The sequence below is a fragment of the Cotesia typhae genome, unplaced genomic scaffold, assembly GCF_013202065.1.
Source record: "Cotesia typhae breed Kobodo isofemale line unplaced genomic scaffold, CoteBio_Ctyphae contig_122, whole genome shotgun sequence".
NCBI classification, from domain to species: domain Eukaryota; kingdom Metazoa; phylum Arthropoda; class Insecta; order Hymenoptera; family Braconidae; genus Cotesia; species Cotesia typhae.
Window position 1 is genome coordinate 461,404 of NW_027423714.1, and position 25,815 is coordinate 487,218.

Below are 25,815 nucleotides of genomic sequence, written 5' to 3' on the forward strand. Positions count from 1 at the left end.
TTTACCGACAGAATCTCTTGAGATACTACTGCACCATAGCTCGAATTGGAGCGACAAGGTAAAGAAGAAATAAGTCTGAAACTTACTTTCTTTGCTTGTCTTAGCACCTACTCTATGGATGCTTTGCAGCTTAACTTTTTAACTACCACCTACTCTGACTCGTGTTTATCGTGACATTATTTCCATCCCTCGACAGTAAGAACCCCTTTTACCCCCGCTACCACTTCCAGTGCGTTAACGAGTCTCTAATCTTGGAATTTTCTTTGCATAATTTAAAATAAACTCAAGATAAATTCATCCTATTTTTATTTAATTAATTTCTCTGGAGTTACTTAGTTGTTTTTTCGAAAACTGATACTGTTCATACTTAAAAGCAAATAAGATGTCAATTTATTCTCACAATTTATCGATTATTCATTTTATTTAACATCCCGTTTGCTCGATAAATTGAACAAAAAATCCAGAGATAATTAAAAAAGTTTTTCAATCACTTAAAATTACATTCGCTTTGTTTCTTATTTTTTTTTTTTTTTTGTCATTGATTCAATTTTTTTGTATACGCAGAATATTTTTTAATAAACTATTATTTAGATGCGAAGTAAACTTGAAAGTGAATATGATTTTATGGAAGTAAATTAGAGCTACGAAAAGGTTGTTTCTTTTTTTTTTTTTTTTTAAGGATCTTTTTTCCGATTTTTTATATCACCAATTAAGGTTTTTTATTTTGCTTATGTTTTTTGTTAATAATAAATTGAAATTTTCATCAAAAAAATACAAAAACAACAACATTATTTTCAGAATTTAATTCCGCATCGAATGAGTGATTGTTCATATTTTTATCACAATTTCTAAAATTTTTATTAGCAAATTTACACAAGGTTCTCACAAAAATTTCCGTTACTATGTAAAATGGTAATGGTTACCATTCTACATAAAAATAAGTTCTATTCTTTTCTCTCCGTGTAATATAGCCAAATTACAACAAATTATTAGAAGAAAGAAGTGCTGTCATCTGTAATGATATAAGTAACGAATTAATTAATTGTACTTGTTCTGGAAAGAAAAGAATTTAAAGATGGGACAATATGATTATAGAAACATTAAGAAAATCTAGATCGACTATTACATGTTTCTATAATTCAGTATAAAAAAAAAAGGTCAGTATAGCTAGTTCTATGAAGCAGAAAATCTAAAGCATAAAACTACTCTTTCCCAGTATCGATGTCATGTTTAAAGAGAAAAAAAGTAGTGTAAACTGATGTAATCGTTTTAGTAAAACGAACAGCTTCACACGCTTAATAGCATCTCGCGCAGTAAAACGATAGGTAAATGGCATAACCATGCAACTTTATACACGAGAGAGTGGTTGAATTTGTAACTTGTTTTTTTTTTTTTTTATGTTTCACACCCATCCCACTGATTATTGTCTGTACTTGTGACACAAGTAAACGTTAAAAAAAAAACGAGCGGTTTACAGTGCGGTTACATTACAGTGTAACTTGTTCAGATGGATGAAAAAAGTAGATTGGCGAAGCATTGAATGTTTGCTATCGATCATGTTAGAACAAAAAAAAATTTAGTTGTCGAACCGAACGAATTGAGAGATGTGTTGATGAGTCGAGTGTGTGGTCTAGCCTGTGTGCTCTAGGGATTGATTGACGTTGACACTGATTCTACTGACTCTCTTGTATGTATACACCTACTAACTCACTCGTCCCTTCTATACAACCAACATCGTCCCTAGTGTAAGAAGTAAATCACAGAAAAATTGAAATCCAGGATATCGAATTGAAATCAATATTGAATGTAGATTGAATTTGGTTTACTAGCGGTGGATAAAACGGTGAGGAGTGACGGTTTCCATTAGGAAATCGTGACTTATTGCATTGGACGACACCAAAAGCCACTTTCCACGCTACCTCGAGATTTTTGCACTCTTCTGTCATCTACTAAAATAATATATCTGCTCTTTTGATGAAAGAATAAGAAGATAATGCTGTGCGCTGTCAAATATTCAAATATTTTAATTTTCTATAAACTTAAAGCTTTATTTTTCGATAGTCAAATCATGTAATCGTTAAATATCCATCAATTATCATTTTTTATAATTTGCCGATAAAATATCATTTTCATTTTTATAATACTTCAATGAATAGAACTTGTAGCAGCGCCCCGAAGATACAAATGGGGGCACTATATCCAAAGGTACACGGAAAGAACAAGATGACACTGGATATCATCCCAGATTATACTGAGTGAAAAAAATTTTAGATAGTAGATAGTATAATCCAAATTACAATGAGTATAATCCAGATATTACGCAGTATAATCTATAGATTTTTATAGTTACTATCTGAAATTTTTTTCATCACAGATATCACTGAGTATAATCTGGGATGATTTCTAGTGTCATCTTGTTCTTTTCATGTATAAAAATTTTTAATTAAGAATTTGTATTAGCATGTGTATTAGCATATATAAATTAAAACAAAAATTTTACATGTTCTAGTGATCGGAAAATAGCAATATTGTTCATCATCACTTTCAAATAAATTTATGAATAAAAATTCAATAAAAACCTTAAACATTTATCACAATATTAATTCTAATTTGTTTCCTTGCTTTTTAAAATAAATTATTTATCTAAAGAAAAAACAATAAAAAAGTAAACATCCAATAAATTCATTAATTTCGTCTATTTCAAGATTCTCAATTATTCAAGTAAATTGATCTTAAATGGGGCGTATATAAACAGCACTAGGAGAACACAAAGGAAAATATACTTAATATTTGATTACACAGAATAAGAAAGAACCATCTAAGTTAATATACTTTCGTCTTCTATCTGAATGAATTCTGTAAACAATCACGTGATAGTATGAAAAAAAAAAGAATACTTTTTTCAGGATTTATTTCTTCCGTTTTTAACTGCCACGAGCCTTGTGTGTCGTTATAGCAGATAGCATAGGTGCAGACCTAGGTGTTCGTGTGAATATGTGTGTGCGAACTCATATACGAGTAATTCCATCGAAACTCCCGTCATTTCAAGTCAATATTTGATGAGATAAAAAAGACCGCGGTGGCGTTGGTTCGTGAATTTTTCAACCAGCCGCTATATATCTCTCGATTCTAATGGTCCGGGAGAGGGATTCTCGGGTTGGTTGATCCCCTGTGAGTTTCATGGGTTTCTCCTGGGGTGTTGGTACTCTTGGGAGAGGCTTGCAGTTTTCCTTACTCAATATTTTATCTCGGTAAATTGCATGAACTCTACACACGCTTACTATGTTTCACTCATCGTTGTACCAACTGCGTGTTTTTACGTGAATTTTGTATATACAACAAAGCAATTTACACGATTTATTGCTACCTCACCGTTAATTGTCCGTGAAAAAAATTTTCGATATCGCTACATATGGCTCGATTTGGTCATACATGGCCACATCAGACCATTTATATAAAAAAAAAAAAAAAAAAAAAAAAGTCAAAAATTATTTATTTATTACATTTTCTCTCAGTAAAGTAAAAAATATTATTTTTGTATTAGTACTTACACACAAAAAAACAAATTTCTTGCGCCAAGAAAATTTTAAGGAAAACAAAAAAATTATTTTGGAGCAAGAAGAAATTTTTTTGGCTCAAGAAATTTATTTTGTCTCAAGAAACTTTGACTTTATTCAAGAAATTTTCAATCTTCTTTAATATTTTCTTGAGCCAAGAAAATTTACACTCCAGTCAAGAATTTTTTTTTCCAGTGCATATCTTAAACTTAACTCTCTTGTAACGAGTCAATTCAGCAATTATGTGCTTTTATTAATTTTCAGTAATTTTTTTTTTAAATATTTTAATTTTTTTATCTCAAACTTTGCTTATTAAGAATATTTTATGATATGTTAACTTATTTAACAAATGCTATTTCCAAAATTCTATTTTGATTAATTAATTATTCATAAAAGAACACCCTCATAAATTGTAAGCTCCAGTCTTTGGTAACTTTTAAGACGAAGAAAAAAAAAACATTTTAAAGTAGAATTAAAGTTTTTAAATACACAAGACGGTAACTATTACTATCGTGATGGTAATTATCACTATCGTGATGGTAACTATCATATTCGCCATCGTAAATATTGTCAGCTGTAACTAAAATAATTGTCATAATAAAATTTTAGTTGGTAACATTTTAAAATTGTAATTATTGAGAAAGAGTGATAATAACTATTAACATTAAATTTTCTCCACGTTAGTAAGGGCCACATGTGACTATATCAGACCATATATGCATCTTAAATAAAAAATAACATTATTTATTGCAGGAAACTATGGATAGATAATCGTGATTTAATTAAGTAGAACGCAGTGATTTAAGTTCTTATATTAATTAAATATTTCATCTTTATTAAAGAGACTTTTTTGAGAAGCGTCCTTACGTTTGAGAGGGTCAGTTTATGTTAAATAAAAACTAACAGAAATATTTTACAATGACGTCTAAACCTCTCCTTAACTATCATAAAAATTACAAATGTTTTTACCCGAATATATTTACAACTCTGTAAGGAAAAAGTAGTTATATTAATACAGAAAAAAGTCCTTTGTGTGACTTACGTGTCCGGGGTAATAAAATAGAGCAAGCACTAACTTTCCCTTTCTAAGAATACTTCAACTTAAAGTTGTAAAATAAGTTTTTAAACTTAAAATCTAAGCGTAAAGCTAAAATAACAAAAGAAAGAATTATAAACTAAGATTAATTTTTTTACGTAAAATTCAAAAGTTATTAAATGCCAAAGTTGATCATTTTTATTTTTAGAACACTAATATTTGTTTTTGTTTATTAACTATCAAATTTACCGGCTAAAATTAATCGTTTAATTAACATAAATTTTTTCTGCTCTTGATAAATCACTCGTATATAACAAGGATTTTCGCATACACGTACACAGTTTTCCCAACAGTTGATTAAGCTGCTTGCATGAGGGGATGATATTACCGAGGATTGGCATCGCCAAATGAGTATTAGAGTGACAGCATTACGTTGGTAAGAGTTTCTCGTCTACTACATACTCGTTCTCCACTATACTACTTCCATAAACACTCAGCAAACTCATCGACACGTACAGCCTCGTGGTAAAGCGAGCATACAAAATCTCATCTCCATCGTGCGACTCATTTTATATTTCAAAGTATTAATATATAAATACATTACTCGCTGAATATTATCCGCTTACGGATTTATTTTACACTCAAATATTTAAATTAAGAAAACATAATTTATAATTATTTCGATAAATAGCTATTTATTATTATTATTTTACATTGATTAATATTTATCATTTTTTATTTATTCAATATGTTTCAGTTTTAATTTTTTAAATATTAACCATTCATATTTACCGATCATATTTATTATCAAGCATTTTTTAAAAAATGATCAGTTCTTGTTATTATGATTTAAAAAAAAAAAAAACTATTTTATCGACGCATTCTGCATTTCACAGCGCTGACGCGGTAGCGTCTGAAAGTACTCTATCCTTGATATACCGTCACATGCGATTTCTTAACCTAAAACCGTCCTTATACCGTAAAGAAGATGTTACATCCCCAGTTGAAATTTTAATCGTTGATTCAACTATTGAACGTTAAAATCGTAATTTGAACGTGATGGACGTTAAAAAGCAGGAAGTTAAAAATTATAATTTTTTTCTTGTAAAGAATCCAGAGGTGCAAAATTTTATAAAATTGTATAAAAAGTTATCATTTTATATACAAATTTATTTATTCAGGAAAATATATTCAATGGATCTAAATAAATCATGTCGGGTAACTTTGATTTTTATCATCAAATTAATGTCAATTCAAAAAATCGGGATTTTTTTTTTCGATAAGAATTATCGCCGATGATTTTTTTCTTTGTTTATTTTCAAATTTAACTACTTCCCTCCCTTTTATAAATGTACTATTTTAGCATTTATATTCCCACCGTACAAAAAAAAACTGCATACATAAAAATTGATATCGACTATAGTGAATGTAGAAATGTTTCTAGAATGGGAATGTTTCTACTAATTCAGGTGTTCTTTGTCTTAGAAATATTATTTTTAGGCCTATTTTTAACAAAATCCGCGTATTTTTAATTTCAAATTAAATTTGTACCTAGCCAACCGATAAATTACTTGGTTATCATTAAAATGCGTTATTTTTGAAGAGGCATTAAAAAAACGCTATAAATCTAGCAATTTCGACACGGTTGACGTCGCGTGTCGATCGTTAAACAGAAATGAGAGACGCAAAATCGTCGTGCGCTACAACCACATACTATAATGTTGCACATCTGTTTTTTCCTTTACTTTGGGTGTGTCGCAGACGATTGCCAGTGTAAACGAACCACTTCCTTGAGGGCCAATGTAAACGCAATCAATCAGTCTTAATAGTCTAACACTTGAAATCTGAAAAAAAAAAAAAAAAAAAAAAGTAAAGACAAATAACTCTAAATCTTTTTTCACAGATGCAGCAATACATTTGCATCATCTATAATTAAATAAAATATAAAATTCCGACTTTAGTCAGTCTATTGGAATCAGAACTGCTGATTAAATAACATGAAAGAAAAATTAATCAGCTACTCAACTATTGAAAGTTAATAATTATATTGAGCTTTTTATAATAATTATAAAAAATATCAAAAGTGTCTTTTTCATTTTGATTACATTTTATTTGCTTTTATTAATTTCTTTTGTTGCTCTAATGAAATTCGTTGAAATTGCTGCTGTTGATAATAAGATATCTAATTAATTAATCGAATAGATCGTCACATTAATGAGTACACTTTTCTTGTTTCAGAGAGACGTTCTCAATCTAGAACCGAGTAATGTTGCGAATTGCGTGTCGAAAGGAAAATCCGAGGTAAGTTTCTAATTTTAATATTTTTTTTTCCTGTTTCATTAATTATATTGAAGTTTAAAAAAGAAAAAAAAGAAACACTCCAATTAAATTAGTAAAGTAATCACCTTTTATTCAATTAGTTTTCTACCTAAGAAGTAAAGATAAAGTTTGAAGTAAATTTCTTTTTTAAATAGTTTATATAATTCATTTATTCAGAAAAAAAATCTAGTGTTTCGATGGTTAAAAATAAATATGAAATCGTAAAAAAATTTCAGTAAGGTAAAAAAAGTGTTGCACTTAAGAGGAAGTAAGCAAAAAAAAATTTTTACAGCTTTAGAATTTTAAAATGTAAATTCCAAAAAATGCTTTTTTTTTTACTCTTTTAACTCTTCAAAACAGACTTGAAAAATAACCATTATAGTTTTTTACATTGCAAAAATGACATTAATAAAAAAAAAAAAACCCCATTTCACGTCAGTTTCAATGAATAAAATGGTATAATTTCCGTCAATATAAAAATAAAACTTTACAACAAAATACGATTAAACTCAAAAAACAAATTAACAATAGAATTTTCATTTGTTTCCATTATTTTCTCGCGCACACGTTCGTACCGATTTAAATATGAATGCAAAGTGTAAAATAGATTTTCGCTGAGAATACTTGATTTCTGTTGGTTCCATAAAAGCATCAATATTGGGTTTGCAGTTTAACTGTGATGTATAAATCATCTATATTCATTTGTTATGGGTACGCTTATTTACTAAATAAAACTTGAATAACTCAGTAACATGACTGGTGCTCATAAAAGAAAATTGACTATTGGTATTGACATTGCTGGATGGAGAACGTGTTGAATTTTTTTACACGTTTCCAACTAAACGCTAAGTTGCAGTGAATGATGAAAGTTTCATTTTGATCGAAAAAAAAAAAAAAAATCGTACGATAAACGAAGCATTCACTTTAATAGCCTTCCTTTTTTATTTATTTTTTTGCAGCACTTTGACTGCCGGAACCACATACGAGTAATTCAACCAATGACCGATGGTAACCGTCTGTACATTTGTGGTACCAACGCACACTCGCCAAAAGACTGGGTGATTTACGTGAGTACCTTACTTTATTTATGTTATTTTTTGGCTGGTTTGCTTCTTTCACGTCTTATATACGTAAGATGAGATGCGAAAAGCAAAGCAAAGTACAAGTTTACTTTTTTTTTCAAGCTATTCAAGTATCCGTGTAATGATACCGAGGAGTATATAAGTCCCGCGTTGTCAAGTATTATGAGTCTCAAGTGTGTCCTACTAACTTGTAAAAATGTTTTTTTATTTTTACACTCACATAAACATTTTCTGATTATACTGTTGCATTTCAAGTGGAAAAAAATTTACATGATTACACACAATACGTAATGTAAACATTATAAAAATTCCTCTGGTATAATTTTAGTGGCTATCAATTATTTTTATTTGGATAAATTTTTTTGAATTTTTAAACTTGATTTAAAATGGATGTAATTGAATGTTTAAAATTTAACAGAGTTGTGTAATTGTTTTTACAGAGCAACTTAACTCATTTACCGCGACACGAATTTGTGCCCGGTATTGGAATGGGTATAGCCAAGTGTCCTTATGATCCCGCTGACAATTCAACGGCAGTTTGGGTAGAAAAGGGCAATCCTGGCAACTTGCCTGCCTTGTACTCCGGCACGAACGCAGAATTCACCAAAGCGGACACTGTTATATTCCGTACCGATTTGTATAACTTGACCGACGGTCGCAGAGAGTACAGCTTCAAGAGAACACTCAAATACGACTCCAAGTGGCTTGACAGTAAGTGTGATGATAATATAAATATAAATAATTCTATAGTCAACTATTTTACAGCAATTGCTGCACTAAAATCAATGCATGACATATCATTTATCATTTACGCTACATTATTTATAATAAGATATTAATTGTAATTTCTGGCTAGTTTTGAAAATTCTAATTTTTTTTTCTGTTTACTTATAAAAGAATTAGCAAATTGATTAATTTAGCTTCATTACAATTTTATTTTATCTAGAAAAACGATTTTTTTCAGACAAAAAAAATTATTCATGACTTTTCAAACCAAAAATCTTAAAGATATTTTATTATATTTAAATTAAAATTAAATTGCTCCTTGAAAAACATTTTTTTTTCGATTTTGTCTTCAAAGTAATTGATTTCCGAACTAAAAGAATTTTTTCCCTTAAAATAAAAAATGAAAATTTTTTCTATAGTCGACAAAAATATAAAAGTTTTTTCTTTAGTATAAATTATAGACTGTCATACGAATTCAATATTATCACTCTACAATTTATGTATATGTTCGATTAATGTAAAACGATAAGTAATTTTTTTCATACATTAAACCCGATAAGTGATATTGAAGGAGTAACAGAGAATAAAAGTGATGGTTTGGACTCGTACAAAAAATCAATCTTACGAATCATCTCCACACGATTGCTTTCTCTTTGTATAGTGTAACAATGAAGCTCCATTAAACTTTATATGTACCTAGTAATTGTGACAATTTTTAGGGCGGCTTCCGTTCTTTTAAGTTAGAGAGGCCCAAATAATTTGAGTCAAAAGATTTTCATGTGTTGAATGGGTTTGGCATTTACGTCTAATAGCAATCAAATGAAATAAAAATAAATTAAAGAAGAAAAAGAGGAAATAAAAATGAAAAATAAATAAAATAGAGGTATAAAGACATTGCTCCGCCTCGGCATTTAAGGGTGTCTTTACTCGGTTATTTTGAGGGTCGTGCTTTTTTTGGTCTCTGTCTTTTTTAATGGCCGATGGATCCTACTATATTCTGGAATAGGTGCGGAGTACGCGGGAAATAAATTGCCAAGACCCGGAGGGTAACGCAGGGGTGAACTAAGGTGTACCATCAAACGTCAAGGGTGCGAGATATCTAGGAGCATGGTAATAAAATAACGTTCCTTCTCTCACTCTACTCACTTGGTATCCAACTAAAGGTCCCGTTCGAAGACCCCTTGTACTTGGAAGAAGAAGTTAAACTTACGCCTGTCTCCCTTTCCTCACTTCGGCTGTGTCGCATAGTTGGCACACCCGGTGAGAAGGTTTCCCACCCTCATTCTTCTCAACCTCATCCTTATCCACAACCTCATCCTCTGTGAATCAACGACCTGCAGCTTAGACACTTCAGCCACAGGATCACGGCATATCCCTCGGGGACATGAGAAAACTTTACAGAAACTATATAGCTCCAGGGTTATTTTAACTTTTTCATTTTACTCTAAATTAATTATTTATTTATATCTTCATCATACAATATCTTTTTTATTTTCGTTATCAAATTTACCTTTCACAGCTAATTATTTTTTTTTAAATCTACAAGACTATTTAAACACAATTAAATTTTATGAAATTCGTTTTTTATTGACATAGATTTAAAAATTCTTATTAAACCGTTCAGATGTTGGAAATATTTTTTAATTCAGAATTATATATATTTGTAAGGGATTGGGTAGGCAAAGGACAGAAACAGCAAGAAGTTTTGAGCTCATGAATTACGAGTACTGATTGTCTGTATTATACAATATTGTATAAACTTTTTGGTTCGTCTGTCGCGATGTAACTCACTTACAGGAATTTTTCGAAGATATCTGTGAAAAACTTTTTGACGTGTTTACACGGAGAGAAAAATATCGTTAGAATGAAGAATAACGACCCGTATCATTATTTTAGCGTTACATTTAGTTAATTCAACTATACAGATCCTCAAATTAACAAAACAGTTGCCTGTTTTAAAGAAACTACACAGAAAGAAAAAAAGTCTTGAGTCAAGCGTAAATTTTTTTAAATCCAGAAAATCTTAAGGAACACTGAAAATTTGTTGGAAGAAGTTAAAATTTCTTGAACGAAGTTAAATTTTTTTAAGCTAAGAAAATTTCTTCTTGACTCAAAATAACTTCAGTCTTCCTTATAATTTTCTCGGTTCAAGAAAATTTTTTTTTTGTGTATATATATTTACAAGAGCTATTCTCTGGATGGTTAAGTCAAACAAATGAATGCTTAAATCAGAAATCCGGATCGCTATTTTAAGGAAACGTCATTTTTTTCCATGTATATGTGACTTGGTATGACGATGCCCATAAACAATTTTAAATTTAAAGTAGTATTGAAAATCTCTGACCGATTGCGCATGATTTCTTAATCTTCTCGTAATAAGAAAAAATGAAAAATTTAATAATCCTAATAAAATATTTTTGTGATTTCAAATATGGCCTGATATGGTTCCATAGGTCATAAATAGCTATATCACAAATTTTTTCACGAGTTATATTAAATTACAGCCTAAAAGTCTTAAATCTGTAACGAACCGAGGTTTTTTTTAAAACACTAGTGAAAAATAAATTATAATGTAAATAGAATAAATTAGCTAAATAGCAGTTTTGAGTTGAATGTTGATTTACCTCAAAAAGATGAAAGTAAATTTGTGAAGTTTTGATGGAGTAACCGTATAAAAAAATCGTAAATGAAATGAAAAATAAAAATGAGCCGTAGCTCTTGGAGTGTCTTATAACTGAGATAAATTTCACCTTTATAAACTATTAAACTACCTAAAGTTAGAGTGTTTTCTCGTTCACCCTTCTCTTAACCCGCGCTTACCCTTTTTCGTATCCTAGAGATGCATGATTAGCCATTTGTTTCGTCGTTTAATTTAAAGCCTCGCGTTGTAGCAGCCGCCCTCTAGCAATACCCATCAAGAGTCATTCCTCTCATTGAGTTTGTCTATTAACAAAGGCGTTGATTAAACTGCAGAGAGTGATCGTGAGAACTGGCTGGCATGGGTGACGAATGTGATACGCCAGGGATGTGTTTTAAGTACGTACGCTTTGGATCGATTTACTGAGGGTTAAAGTTATCCAGCAAGTTGATGGTGGTGCCGGCGGTCGTTCTAAGAGCTTGTATAAATTGAGGAAAAGAGAAAGAAGCTGAAGACTGCCACACCGGATGAAGCTGCGGTAAAGATAGTATGCTGCTGAGACTAGACTACAGATGGAGAATGAGAACCTGGGATGAGAGGAATCGCAGACAAGAGGGTGATACTGCTAACGAGATCTGAATAACTGGCTGACGAGACAACGTTGGCCAACCACTTTCACGGTTTTCTGAACTTACAAGACCAACGACAACCAACCATCCACGTTTGCGCCTTTTTATTACAATTTGTACCGGAAGATAAATTCACAGCATCTACATCAGTGTAGTTAGTTCACGTTAATAGCAAAAAAAAAATTTTAGATGAAACAGAGCGCAACCTACGGAAAAACTGTACTAAATGAGTCTCGTGGGTGTAAAAAATGAACCTTTAAATTTACAAGCTTGATTATTTACAATTAGATATCACGTGACATTTTGGTTGCTTTTTTTCTTTTTTAAAGATATCACACATTTTGATAAGTCAATTAATCGAAAGCATTGGTTAAAGGATTTTTTAATATTTAATAAGCTTTATTAATTTTTAATGAATGATTGTCTGTCATTAGACATTTTATTAATTATTCAACAATCGATAAATCACTTATTAAATACACTGATAGAAAAACAATCTTGATTCAAGAAACTTTTTTTCTTCAAAATTTGAACTCTTGAAACTAGATATAGATGTATTTCTTTCAAGAATTTTTGTCTCTTGGTTCAAGATAGGCGATAACATTGATTCAAGATGTTACCGACTTGTGTTAAGAATGGCTTTTTTTTGAGTCATTAATTTACTTATTTCCAAGAAATAATTTTTTTTCGGTATAACAATTAAAGACTATTTAGTTTTTGAAATATACTTTGATGAATTGTTTTAAGTTTTTTAAACGATAATGTTATTTTGGTTGAAAAACTAAATGTATCGATTGAAGATAATATAGCTCTTAAGCCAAGAAAATCTAAATCAAGACAAGAAATTCTTAAAGCAAAATAATCATTTGTCTTCCAAAATAAATTCTTAGATCAAGAAAATATCTCTTGAGTCAATATAAATTTTCTATCAGTGTACAATTTACTAAAATTTGATAAATTTTTATTATGCTTTCGTTCAGATAAAAAATTGTTAACAGTTAATAAATGTTTATCAAAAAAATAAATTTTAAAAACAATCATTTATTAATTTAAAAAAAAAAAATTCTCCAAAAATCAAATTTAGAATTTTTTACTGTCAAGAAAAATATTTTTTTCCTTTTTTAAAGAAACTCAATTTAAAATCCTTCACAAAAAGTAACTGATGACATTGAAATATGAATATGTGTAAACGATTTAAAAGCAATTACTTTCAAAGAATCTCATTGTACCTCACTTTATTTTATTACATAAAAATGATTGATGTCTGACCCGGAAGTGATAAATAACTAAAATTAAATTTGTAGTATTACTAATAATATTTTTGACGTTACTCCATTCTTAGTATTTGTTCAATATAACTTTTCGAGATCACATTTCATAACATCCACTAATTTAATAATTTCTTGTTGGCTTAGAACGTTTGACTGGTCAGAAATGATTCAATTTCTAGGCTCCCTGGGTTTCACTTGAGCTATAAGACTTAGACGTGACTATACACTCAGTTGGTCTCGCACAGTCGGAGAGTTTTCACTAAAGCTCATCGAGAAAGTAGACGATTGAGAGAAAGATCGAGCGAAAGAGTAACGAGAAATAATGTTAAAAAAAATAAAATAAAGAGAAAAATGTGTAGAGAGGAGAAAAGCACGAATCTGTGCAGCCAGTAGAGCAAGCACTCTTATGTCAGACATTCACTTTAATCTCTTTCACGTTCGTTAATACTCGAAAATTTCACCTCTTGGATGGACTTCATCGATTAATTCAATAAATTGTTTTAAGAATTATAAAAAGTAATAATAAAAAAATTAGTAATTAAAATAATACAACTTGAACTTGAAGTTTTTCTCAAAGAATTTCTCAATTTTTCACGTAAAACGTTAATAGCTATCATCGTTCACTACATCTGGAATTTCCTCTTGAAGATTTATGATGCTCTTAAAATTGAAACTAGTAAAACCCACGTAGACTTGAGAAAAAAGGCACATTTGTTTTGGTATAGAAGCAGAAGCAAGCTTAACCTTATACGCCCATCGTTTTTGGTAGTTCATTCGGTCGCGAAATTATTAACGTTTTCGTTGCCGTAACTTTAAGGTACAGAAGATAGGACTATTAACTTAAACTGGGTTTTACGATAGCTTGGGTCATAAAACGACAAGTGGATGATCATTGAACTGGCGTTAAATTTCCGGATAGTCTCTGTCATCATACCCTACTGTGAATAACATTGAATGAAAACTACAAAAGTCGTTCGTCGAGCAACCTCGCTCGCTTTCTCGCTTTCAAAAGCTTTTAACCGTTTTACACGGCCGAAGATAGAATGAGAAACATCCGTTTTATAGCCTCCCACTGCGCTCATTTTCTGCTCACCGCACAAACAAATCATTTGTACAAGTTTCAATTGTATCACCTTTTAAATTATTTCTTTTTTTTAATTTCTAATTATTTATATTAGTCTTATCATTATTAATTTTGATAAAAAAGAACTTTAATTTCTACAGATCATAAATTGGCTTGCGCATGCGCGAAAATTGAGACAACATGTTCCACGGTTCCGAACGCGTTCGTTTTAGTACTAGCATTAATTTCCGTGTATGTTTTGATGAATATATTTTCCGTAACTCAAGTAATAAATTTATCCATTTAAGTATATATTCATAAAACACATGTATATTTATATTAAATCACTTATGCGTGCAACGCGTAAGGCAAAATTTTATGTCTTATCATTTTTGTACAAGTTTAATTTAAAAAATGTTCAATTTAAAAAATTATAAGTTTAAAAATACTGTCTCAATTTCAGAATTTATTGTAAAAATTATTATGATTAATTGTTTCCATCTTAACATAAAATTTCTAGTTAAAATAAATAACTATTGTATTTTTTATTTTACACTTTTAAAATGGATTAAGATTTCACTTACTACAATTGTAATGAAAGAAAATTTAAATTATCTGCAGAAAAAATAAATTTTAAATTAACAATTTCCGAGTCAATCGTTTTTTCACAAAAATGTTAAATGTAAAAGTACGATCAATTTGTAGTAAAAAGACCAGCAGCTCTCTCAAGTTCTTTCATTGTATTATCAGAATAATTGTAAAATTCTATTGAAATGAATTATGGAGATGATACAAAAATAATATTAAAATGCAAAGTTCGTTAATTGGATCAGTTATTATTATGTTAGAAAGCATTGTGATAACAAAAGCGTTCTTTCGTGACGATATTAAATATTTAAGCGTTCAATTTATTGCTATGTTCATAGAATTTTATTTTTTCGTTAATTAGCTGCTTCAGTCACCGAGTAATTATTTAAATTCATTCAGTTCCAGCTTTCGATCTTTTTATTTATGAGGATAAGTTTAAAAAATAAAATAAAATTCAACAAAATAATTTACTTGAAAAAAAAAATTTTTTTTTTTATTTTTTCCAGAGCCAAACTTCGTAGGATCATTTGACATTGGAACTCATGTGTTCTTCTTTTTCCGCGAGACCGCAGTGGAGTACATAAATTGCGGTAAAAGTGTGTACTCACGAGTAGCAAGAGTGTGTAAAAAAGATACCGGAGGCAAGAACATATTGTCTCAAAACTGGGCAACATATCTCAAGGCCAGGCTCAATTGCTCAATTCCGGGAGAGTTCCCTTTCTATTTTAATGAAATTCGTAAGTAAATTCATAATAATGGCGATAACACATTTTACTCCTCCTCATTTCTCATATAAAATATGTTTATATCTTCATCTTCATCACCATCATTTTTTATTTTTCTTCCTGTTGCTCTTTTCCATCCATTTTATTTCCCATGCTCATGATCACAATCATTATTATAACATTTTTTTATTTGGCTGGTATTATAATGACGGTATACTAATGTTATATCTTTGGATGAATCTTTACCACAGAGAGCATCTACAAAGTTCCAGGAGACAACACACACTTTTACGGAACATTCACAACGTCAACAAATGGTCTGATGGGCTCGGCCATTTGTTCGTTCCACATCGACGCCATTCAAGAGGCATTCCGTGGTAAATTCAAAGAACAAGCTACAAGCAGCAGTGCTTGGCTTCCCGTACTGTCTAACAAAGTACCTGAGCCAAGACCAGGTCAATGTGTTAACGACACGGAAACATTACCAGACACCGTTCTCAATTTTATAAGATCTCATCCGCTCATGGATTCTGCGATTTCTCATGAGAACGAAAAGCCTGTATTTTTCAAGCGTGACATCATGTTCACTAGACTAGTCGTTGATAAGCTGAAAATTGATTTCATCGGGATGGATCTTGAGTACACAGTCTACTATGCTGGCTCAAGTGAGTATTGGTTTATTTTATTTTACAATTTGTTGTTCTATATATTTAAAGATAATTCTTTGCTCATATTATCAAATAGTTTTATTAATTTTATTTTATTCGAACTATTTTTAATGATCTAAGATTTTAATACACAGTAAAAAATTTTGCGTCAATGCATCAAAAAATTTTGTGTTAAATATTTAACACTTTTTTGTGTTAATTTAACACAATAAATGATAAATTTACACATAAAAGTGTTAAATATTTAACACAAAATTTTTTACTGTGTACATGATCAGAAAATTTTCAACTTCAGGGGTGTTAAAATTTTTTTTTGTTTTATATTTGAAAATTTTCCAAAGACCTAAACGTCAATAAAAAACTTAACGAAAGATTCTACATAATGAAATTAAAAATTAACTAAATTCAAGAGGTAAAATTTAATACCAAAAAGATTGTTTCGATAAATTTGATTTTTTTGAATCAAACAAAAAAAAATTTTAAATCAAGAAAATTTTTTTAATTGCACGACTCATAATGCGAAGCATCCGAGAGTGCTTTACGATCGAAAATTTTTTTTCGTCTGATTTCAGCAACTATTGCACGACTGCAAAAAAAAATTTTTTTTTTTAATATAGTCTAGTTAGTTCACGGAATTAAAATATTTTCTATCTTATTATCAAGATAATTTAATATAGATCAATTCCATACTTTTTAAAAATTTATTAAGTGCAATTGAAAAGGAAAAAAACGTCAAAATAGTTTAAAAAATTTTCCTATCACCAAATGATTAAATCTCAAAATGGCGGACACGAGTTATATCATGTGGTGCCCTCAACTGCAAGTTGCCGTACGAAGAACCGCAATATGTAGTTGAGGGAACCACACAAACAGAGCAAATCCAACTTCTAAACTTAGCACTATCTGAGATATTTATTCATTATTATTATTACTATTTACATAATATTTGTTACGACAACAACACTTATTGGACCTTTGTCGTCAAAGATGCCACAATTTATTTTATAGATTAAACAAGCAATACGAATAAGTTAATTATCTTTGATAAAACTAATTAATATGAAGCGACTGGACGTCCTTGAATTAAAAAATGATAAGACTAATTAATCCTGGTTAATGTCATTATGTTTATTATTATAGGCGATGGCAGAGTACACAAAGTTGTACAGTGGGTAGACAGCAATGGAGAGTCCCAGTCAATACTGCTTGATGTATTTGACGTAACTCCCGGTGAACCTATTCAAGCGATGGAGATCTCTAAGGAGCATAAAGCCCTCTATGTTGCCTCAGACCATCGTATAAAGCAAATCGATTTAGTTATGTGCTCTCGGCGATATGATAACTGTCTACGTTGCGTTCATGATCCATACTGCGGCTGGGACAAAGACACTAATGCTTGTAAACCCTATGCACCAGGGTAAGTGATTTAATTAGCTACACAATTGACGATTAGACTGCTTAATTATTACAATTATTACAATCTTCATTGTTATCATTTATTTCTTTTTTTTTCTTATTATAATTCAAAGTTGCTTAAAATTTATCATTTTTTCAAACAGGGAAATTTCAAATAAAAAAAAAAATTTTGATCAGAATTCAATTTCATTTCATTATTTGAAACTTCTAATGATTATTGATATTTATTAGAATCTTTTTACAAAGAAATATATTCGATAATTCAAGTATTAGATAGAAGTTTAAGCCAATTTTTATCAATGTTTTGTTCATCAGAAATTTATTAAATACTCGCCTTTTTTCGGGAATTTTTTTGAGTGGGATAAGAAAGGAATTTGGGGATCGGATTATTTTTGTTTTATGAAGTATAGATTGAAGATTATTCTCCTAAATTTTTGTTGAAAAATATCATGTTGTTACAAAGTTATAAGCAATTGAACATAGCTATAATTATTTATCAAAATAGCACTCATTCATCTATTGGTTGTGTTACTTTATTCCACACACAGAAAAAAAATTAACTTGATTCAAGAGAAAAATTCTTCTGAACCAAGAAGAATTTTTTAGTTTAAGAAGTTTCCTATTTAAATCAAGAAGATAAAAAATTAGCTTGATTCAAGATGATTTTTTTTTGTGCATGTATTATCATCAGATCAATTTTAAACATTTATTTCCTCTAAAATCCATGAATAGTAACCTACATCTTAAAATTATTTTTTTGCACAAAATATGCTTGAATTATTTCCAGTCCTCGACATTTAGAAAGAGTTTCCTCTAAAGATGTTTTGCCTATTTATTCTTTACTCAGAGATAAATATTTCTACCACTTGCATTCATAATATCGAAAAAATTGAATAAATGTCAGTTTGACCTAGATATTCCGTGAGTATTATTAAAAAAAAGCTGGCATGTAGATAGTGGAAATTAAGATTTACTCAAGTATTAAATTTGATTTTTCAACATCAACTTTCATCCGTAAATGTCATCTCTCCTTCTAACCGTATACTGTATTTTATTGGACGAAATTAAATTGGATGAGCCAAGCGTTTGCAATAAATTCAATAATAAATTCTGTTTTTTGTTAAGTAAACGATTTGGCAGTACAATTTACAATTTGAAACTTTTTTCCATCACAAGCTAAGCTAAGCCCTTATCCACCCAGACATTTAAATTACACAAATAAAATGGATTGTAATTTTTGATAATTTAATTTATTTGATTTCGATCAACAACTTTGTGATAAAAATCACAATTATCAAGATCAAAGAAAAAAAATAAAATAAATAAATTTGATTTCTGTTTGACTTAAAGACTCCTTCAAGACGTTTCAAACAGCACCGCCGATGTTTGTGACAGCAGTGTGGGAAAGCGAAAGCTGGTGGTAACGTGGGGCCAATCGGTGCATCTGGGGTGCTTCGTAAAGATGCCGGAGGTGTTGATGAATCAAGAGGTTAGATGGTATCACTACAGCAAAGAAAAAGGAAGGTATCAGATCGCGTATAAGTACGGCGCTGGAGGTGACAAGTTCATTGAGACTTCCGAGAAAGGTCTTGTTATTGTTGGTGTGAACGAACAGGATGCAGGAAGATATGATTGTTGGCTCGGAGGTGCTTTACTTTGTTCTTACAACATCACCGTTGATGCGCATCGTTGTTCCGCACCAGCAAAAGCTGCCGACTATCAGAAGATATATTCTGACTGGTGTCACGAGTTTGAGAAGTACAAGTCGGCGATGAAAAGTTGGGAGAGAAAGCAAGCGGTGAGTTTATACGCTTTTTATTTATTATTATTTATTTTTAAGTACTAATTTCATTCATTTAAAATCACTAAGGGAGTAATTGATAATTTTAACTGTTTTATTTACGGCTATAAGTGACTCTTTATAATAAATTAATGTTCGTTTGTTGATTAAAATTTTATTGATTGTTAGTCATGATTATCAATCAGTAATCCATTATTTTTTGTGAATAATTCAACGATGTAATTGGGAAGTAAATTGCTTATTCCCACTGATGGAAAATTCATTATGAAGTTATCAAAAATTTATGATTACGAATTAATTTATTAAATATTCATTTTATTCAACCTACTTTTTATTGATTAATATTTAATTCCCTCGTGAAAGTTAAATATTCTCAATAATTTTAGTATTGTTTTATTCAATTGATAAGGAAAAATATATATTATAAACTTTTTTAATACGATAGTTTAATTTTATCAAATCAATGAATTTTTAATAACTGTAATGTTTTTTTTTTTTCATCATTATTTTTAGTGGTCTTATTTTCAGAAGTTTGATCATGTATAATATAAAATCCGCGATATAGGCCAAATGCTAATGATTCGTATTTATAGACAGCGTTCGTCAAAAATCGCAAATAACAATAAACGATTTTTTATTTGAATGTGTTCAAATGTTTTTTTTTTTTTTTAAGCTTTTTTACGTAATTAAGTAGCAGAATTTGGAAAAAAATTTTCTTCTTGAATAACGTGTATTATTATTAATAGTATATAAATTTTATTCATTTCAATACACAATTTATTGCACATTTTACGGGCCGAACTTAAACATTTAACATCGCGTCAATGAAAGTTTATATTTTTTTATTATAAAAGTGCATGATATAGCTACAATTTTTTGGAAACTTCCGGCCAAATTTTGAAGTTTCAGCGGAAATGCCCAAATAAAGCTCTTGTCAAAAAATTCTCTGAATATCAAATACATTCTTTAGGTTCAAAATATGTCAGGAAATGCCCAAACACAACTCCTATTAAAAGCGGAACCTAAAATTCCAATTTTGAGAAGTCCATCATCGAAGTTACATTTTGGAACATCCTAATCTTTATCTAATACGTTATTTTTCTTTCTTTTCACTGAACATAGAATTACTTCTCTCAATGTTCTAAATTTACATTATAATACTTACGTAATTGAATAAAACTCTTACATTTTTTGTACTTGCCATTAGGCTTATTATTACTTCGGCGAATAAATTAAATAAATAAAATAAAATGATTATAAATTTTTAAAAATAAAGTTTGATTTAAAAAACAATTAATATGCATGAATAAAAGTAAGTGATAGGATATTAAACAATAATAGTTATTTATGCAACAAGTCATTTATTTTTCGTAAAGCCCAATATTTTTAGAACGAGTCATACATATATGCAGGCCTTACCAAGCTACTAGTGTACTCTAGTGTGGTAAATTTGCGAAAAAAATCATTATGAATTGATTAATTGTTGAAATTTCTTAAATTAGGAAGATAAAAATTGAAATTTCGAACTATTCATTATAATAAGCGGTAAAGAATATGAAAATTTATAACTTTCGTTGTTTTAGCAAATAACCCTACCGACCAACATGTTTCACAGAACAATTGGATCGCACTTTTTCCATGTACATCGTGCATAGCAGTAAATCAATCCACAAGTACACACTCGATAAATCAAAATTCGTTGTTTTTAAAAGCTCGTAGCTGAAATAAATTTATGGCGTTATATGAATGATAGAAACAATTTAATGTGAGTGCAGTCTCGTAGCGATAGTTTGCAGCGAAGTACAGTCGCGATCGAAACGTGCCAAAAAAGTCATGCATTGTAAATGAATATTGGTTGCATGGTTACTGATTATGATTACATAATCGCAGTTATCTGTAGAGTATAGATTAATTCTAATTAGCTCAATATTGGAAGCAATTTAATTATCCGCCGATATCGACTTTAATTAAATTAATTACTCCAGTTGAACCGAGTAATTAATTAAAAATATATTATAAACTATAACTTATGAAAACAAAAAATAATTTAATGTTAATTAGAAAACTCAAATATTTAACGCTAAGTGTGCGCCATAAATTATATATCATTTTGAAATTTATCATTGTTATCAATGTACACTAAATGTATTTCCAGTTTGTAGAGTAATGTAAACTAAAATGATATTAAAGTTAACTGTTAAATCAAAAAAATTTAATAAACAGGGATATAAATTAAAAGGTTTGATTTTTAATATTAGTTGCTGTTTTGGTTTGTTTATATATTTACAGTCCGGATGAATGAAAAAACAATATCCGGAGAACACAATAAATCGATTCGTATTTTCTTGTGTGTACTTCATTCAGAGTTGTTCAACAATAAATTCCGTTGAAAATTATAAATGAATTTTTTTTGCTTAATTTTAACTCATGACTCATGAGCATGTACAAATGTAAATGCAACAATTAGTTTCATGTGATGTACCTGCGAGGCGGAGTAATTAAAATTTTCCAAAGCTATATGTTTTACTTGTGACCTTTTAACTTTGTCGCGTGCTATTTTAAAAAGTAAATGGAATAGTTTTATTTATCTTCCTTCGTGTAAAATTCATGTTATTTGCGCTAGCATATTTAATACAATTGTCCTATTTTTAAACTTAGTAACTGACTAATATTAAAAGCAATAGAATATTAAAAGCAATAGAAAATCCAAAAATACCGATAAAATTTCGCAAAAGAATTGTTGGGGTCTTAAATTTGTGCTTTTTGAGGTGTACAATAAAATTTAACTTTATTCTTGGAAAATTCACAATTTATTGAAAACTTTTTAATCATAATTACAAAAATTATGAGTTATAGTTCTAATACATTGATTAATAAAAAAATTTTTGAATAATTTTTTTCAGCAATGTTCATCGCGACTAAACGATAGCAACCAGAATGTCCACACGAATGAAGTATACGGAACGCCGCTGGTGTGATCTCCCGGTGTTGCAGAGCCTTTATTAAGCAGAGATTACAACACGATGATTCGTACCAATGTCCAGCTAAGTAACGGTGTTTCCGGTGAAATAGTTCTCTGGTGTTACTCAGCACTGCTGTCTCTGATGGCTCACTACTTGTTTGACACAGTGATAACTGGATTACCGTTCATTGTGTGAATAAACTAAGTAAGCATGCAAACAAACATTACGAAAGTGTTCAAAAAAAAAAAAAAAAAAAAAAACAGTGCCATCACCAATTTTTTACATCGTGAATAAATCCCAAGTTGACATAACATTTAAATAGACTCCAGTGACTGCCTCGCGATAATACGCTGTATTGCTATTTCATTGATTTAATGTTTTTTATTTCCACAACAATTTATATAAACAAATCCATTTTTTCTACACTTATTATTTTGAATTAAATGTACATAGTTATAAAATTTTAAAATAAAAAATAAATGAATGTAGCAACACGGCATTTTATCGACAACGCAACAAATTCAGAATAAAAATTCACGTCTATGAAAATCGAATACGTTATCTTAATTAATCCTGAATTATTGTTATGATAAATGAGTGTTCGATCGATTATGAAGACTTCTGGAGGACCAAGTGACTTGCAAGTCACCAGTGCCGCGTTAAATTTCGCCTAAACGAATGGAACAAAAATGTTTAATTAATAATGGAAAAAAAAAAAAAAAAAAAAAAAAATGAAAAGTACGAACGTCAAAAGTATTCTCTGTTTTCTCAGACCTGTGATATGGATGAGTAGCCGAGGAAAATCTGTGTTTAATCTTAAATTTAATCTGAAAATAAGGAAAAAAAAACTTTACGTAAATAACTACGTAAACGCTAAACACGGATAGACTTGAAATGAAAAGCAGAAAACAATCATGAAACGTGTATATATTTCGTTTCGTTTATTGAGGTATGTCACGTTATTTAATAGGATACATTGTATTGATAATTGAAATTAATCATTATTAAATGCAGTAAAATAGAGTAATAAAATATGTAATAAGTGTTGGTGGCGGACGCTAAAAATTATATGTATTACGAAGCTGTCCATAATAATTTAATAATTATAATTGCTTCTCGATCGACTGATGATAAGCATTACTATTTAATTGTAATTGTAATTGTAATTATAACAATTAATGATAAAGAGTTAAGAGTTACGATTAATAACTAACAATAATAATAATTAAATGAATAAAATAGTCGAGTGTGTCTTTACTGCGTCTGTAACTAAAAAAAAATAAATAAATAAATAATAATAAGTGCAGTCGTAAGAAAATGAGTTACATTATGAGATTACCGACGGCTTATTCGCAAAATAATAAAACACTTGTCGCGCAATTTTTATTTTTATTTTTATTAACTTAACTGATCAGTATTTTGGTGACGCAATTAGTGATATGACATTTGATCCAACAAGAATTTATTTGACTGACAATTTGTAATTTGATGATTAATTTTGGTTGTAATAATAACATCCTTTGTATTTTTGAACGTAATTGTTTTTTTTTTTTTTTTAATTAACTATTTACTCGCCTTTTTTAAATATAAGTACATATAATCCGTGGAAAAATACTAAAAAAAAAAAGAAATATATAAATGAATGAAAAGAGGTTAAATATTTAATTTGACTGACATTTATATAAGAAGCAAGTAAAATTACGTTCGTTCAATAATTTGAGGTAAATGCAGAAATATATATGTTTCTGAAAAAGAAAAAAAAATCATTTAAATGCGTGAATTTATTCCAATGTCGCTTTTTAGTTTAAATACACTCTTCTTTATTAATCATTAATTGTTGAATTAAAGTTTTTTTTTTTTTTTAATAAATGTCAGTTAAGGGTTTTCAAATTTGTCTTTTTTCCAATACTTTAAATTTTATTTTTTTTTATTATAAACTGTTAAATAATATTTTTACTTAATTCAAAAATTAAAATCTTTTTTCACAGTGTTTAAATTTTTGATTGCCAATCTAGAAATGGAAATACTTTGTTCTAGAGCTAAATTTTGACTCATTATTATTTAAATCGATTAAACTGTTCAAAATATGGTATTAAAATCAAATTTAATACAAAATTCTAGACATTTTTCGTGGGTACTTAATCAATTCTTTCATTAAGTTTTATGAGAAATAAAACACAGCAAATAAACTTCGAGATCCCAGCCAAAAATATATTTTTTTTCTAAAATAATTTAAATAAATTGTCGTTGGATTAATTATCTCCGATCAATCGTTGCGTGACCTAGTATTTTGAAAGCATCGAGTATTAAAAAAATGTTTTAACAGTTTGAAAGAAGTAATAAAGATAACGTTAATAATAAAAAGGGAAAAAAATTAAAAACTTTTAATGATGTACAATTATAGATGTACTGGCAGTCGTACTTGACAATGGTACTTATTAGCGTCGCGCGTGTGTTACATTAGCGAGGGCCAATTTTGTAATATAAAGTCAGACGGATTCATGTCGGGAATCCTTTTTTTCCTTTCATTGAGGTGCTTGTACGTGGGTTAGCGATACTCTGTTTGGTCTTTCGTGACCCCGGTAAAGTAGATAATACCAACGATTTTTTTTTTACACGATATTGTACTAGCCCTTACTATGTGATGCTCGTAATCTTAAATGGATTTTGCATTTACTCGTACTTAAATACATATACAGTAAAGGTAACAATAATCATACTCATGTCACTCCAATTAACTTTTATTTACTCCATATCAGTTTCTTTGTCTCATGCATTTACACGCTTGTACAAGCATGTATGTCCTCGATCACACTGTACATACTGAATGAAGGATTACTAGAATTTTAAATTGAATATTATAATTAGTTTGTAGTCATAAGTTTTTTTTTTTTTTTTTTTTTTTTTTTTTTTTTTTTTTTTTTGTTAACTTTGTACAAACCCAAAGAGTAAATCCATGATGACAGTTGTCATAGTTCCACTGTGGAAAACTCTTTTTCGACTCTCGGGAAATTAACGGAAATATCTACCGAGGTATCAAATCCGTTGAACTTTATCGACGTTTAAAGTTTTTTATTACATTATTTTATCCGAAACTTTTTATGGAAAACATTTTATTTAATAAATGAAATTGTTAGTTCATTTTTGAGTCACTATTTTTTTGGAAACTTTTGTCTTCAATAGTTGAGTTACAATATTTATGTACAGTATTTATTACCGATTAGGATATAATTTTGTTTTTGCATTAATTTAATTAATTTTTTTTTTTTTAATAGTACACTGAAAAAAAAAATTAACGCATCAAGAGTAAAATTCTTGAATCAAGAAAATAAT

General features: G+C 29.3%; 1 protein-coding gene across 2 annotated transcripts in view; it reads left to right on the forward strand.

The window, feature by feature from the left end:
• Sema2a (Semaphorin 2a) overlaps nt 1-24,020 on the forward strand; it is a 122,601-nt gene extending 98,581 nt beyond the window's left edge. For both annotated transcript variants that reach the window (XM_074251437.1, XM_074251430.1), the window contains exons 5-12: nt 6,832-6,894; nt 7,872-7,979; nt 8,435-8,705; nt 15,416-15,646; nt 15,886-16,299; nt 17,443-17,719; nt 19,069-19,516; nt 22,423-24,020. In XM_074251437.1, coding sequence (XP_074107538.1) covers nt 6,832-6,894; nt 7,872-7,979; nt 8,435-8,705; nt 15,416-15,646; nt 15,886-16,299; nt 17,443-17,719; nt 19,069-19,516; nt 22,423-22,497 — 1,887 coding nt within the window. In that variant the 3' untranslated portion in view covers nt 22,498-24,020. The remainder of the gene's footprint in view (nt 1-6,831; nt 6,895-7,871; nt 7,980-8,434; nt 8,706-15,415; nt 15,647-15,885; nt 16,300-17,442; nt 17,720-19,068; nt 19,517-22,422) is intronic.
• Nucleotides 24,021-25,815: the final 1,795 nt, after the last annotated feature.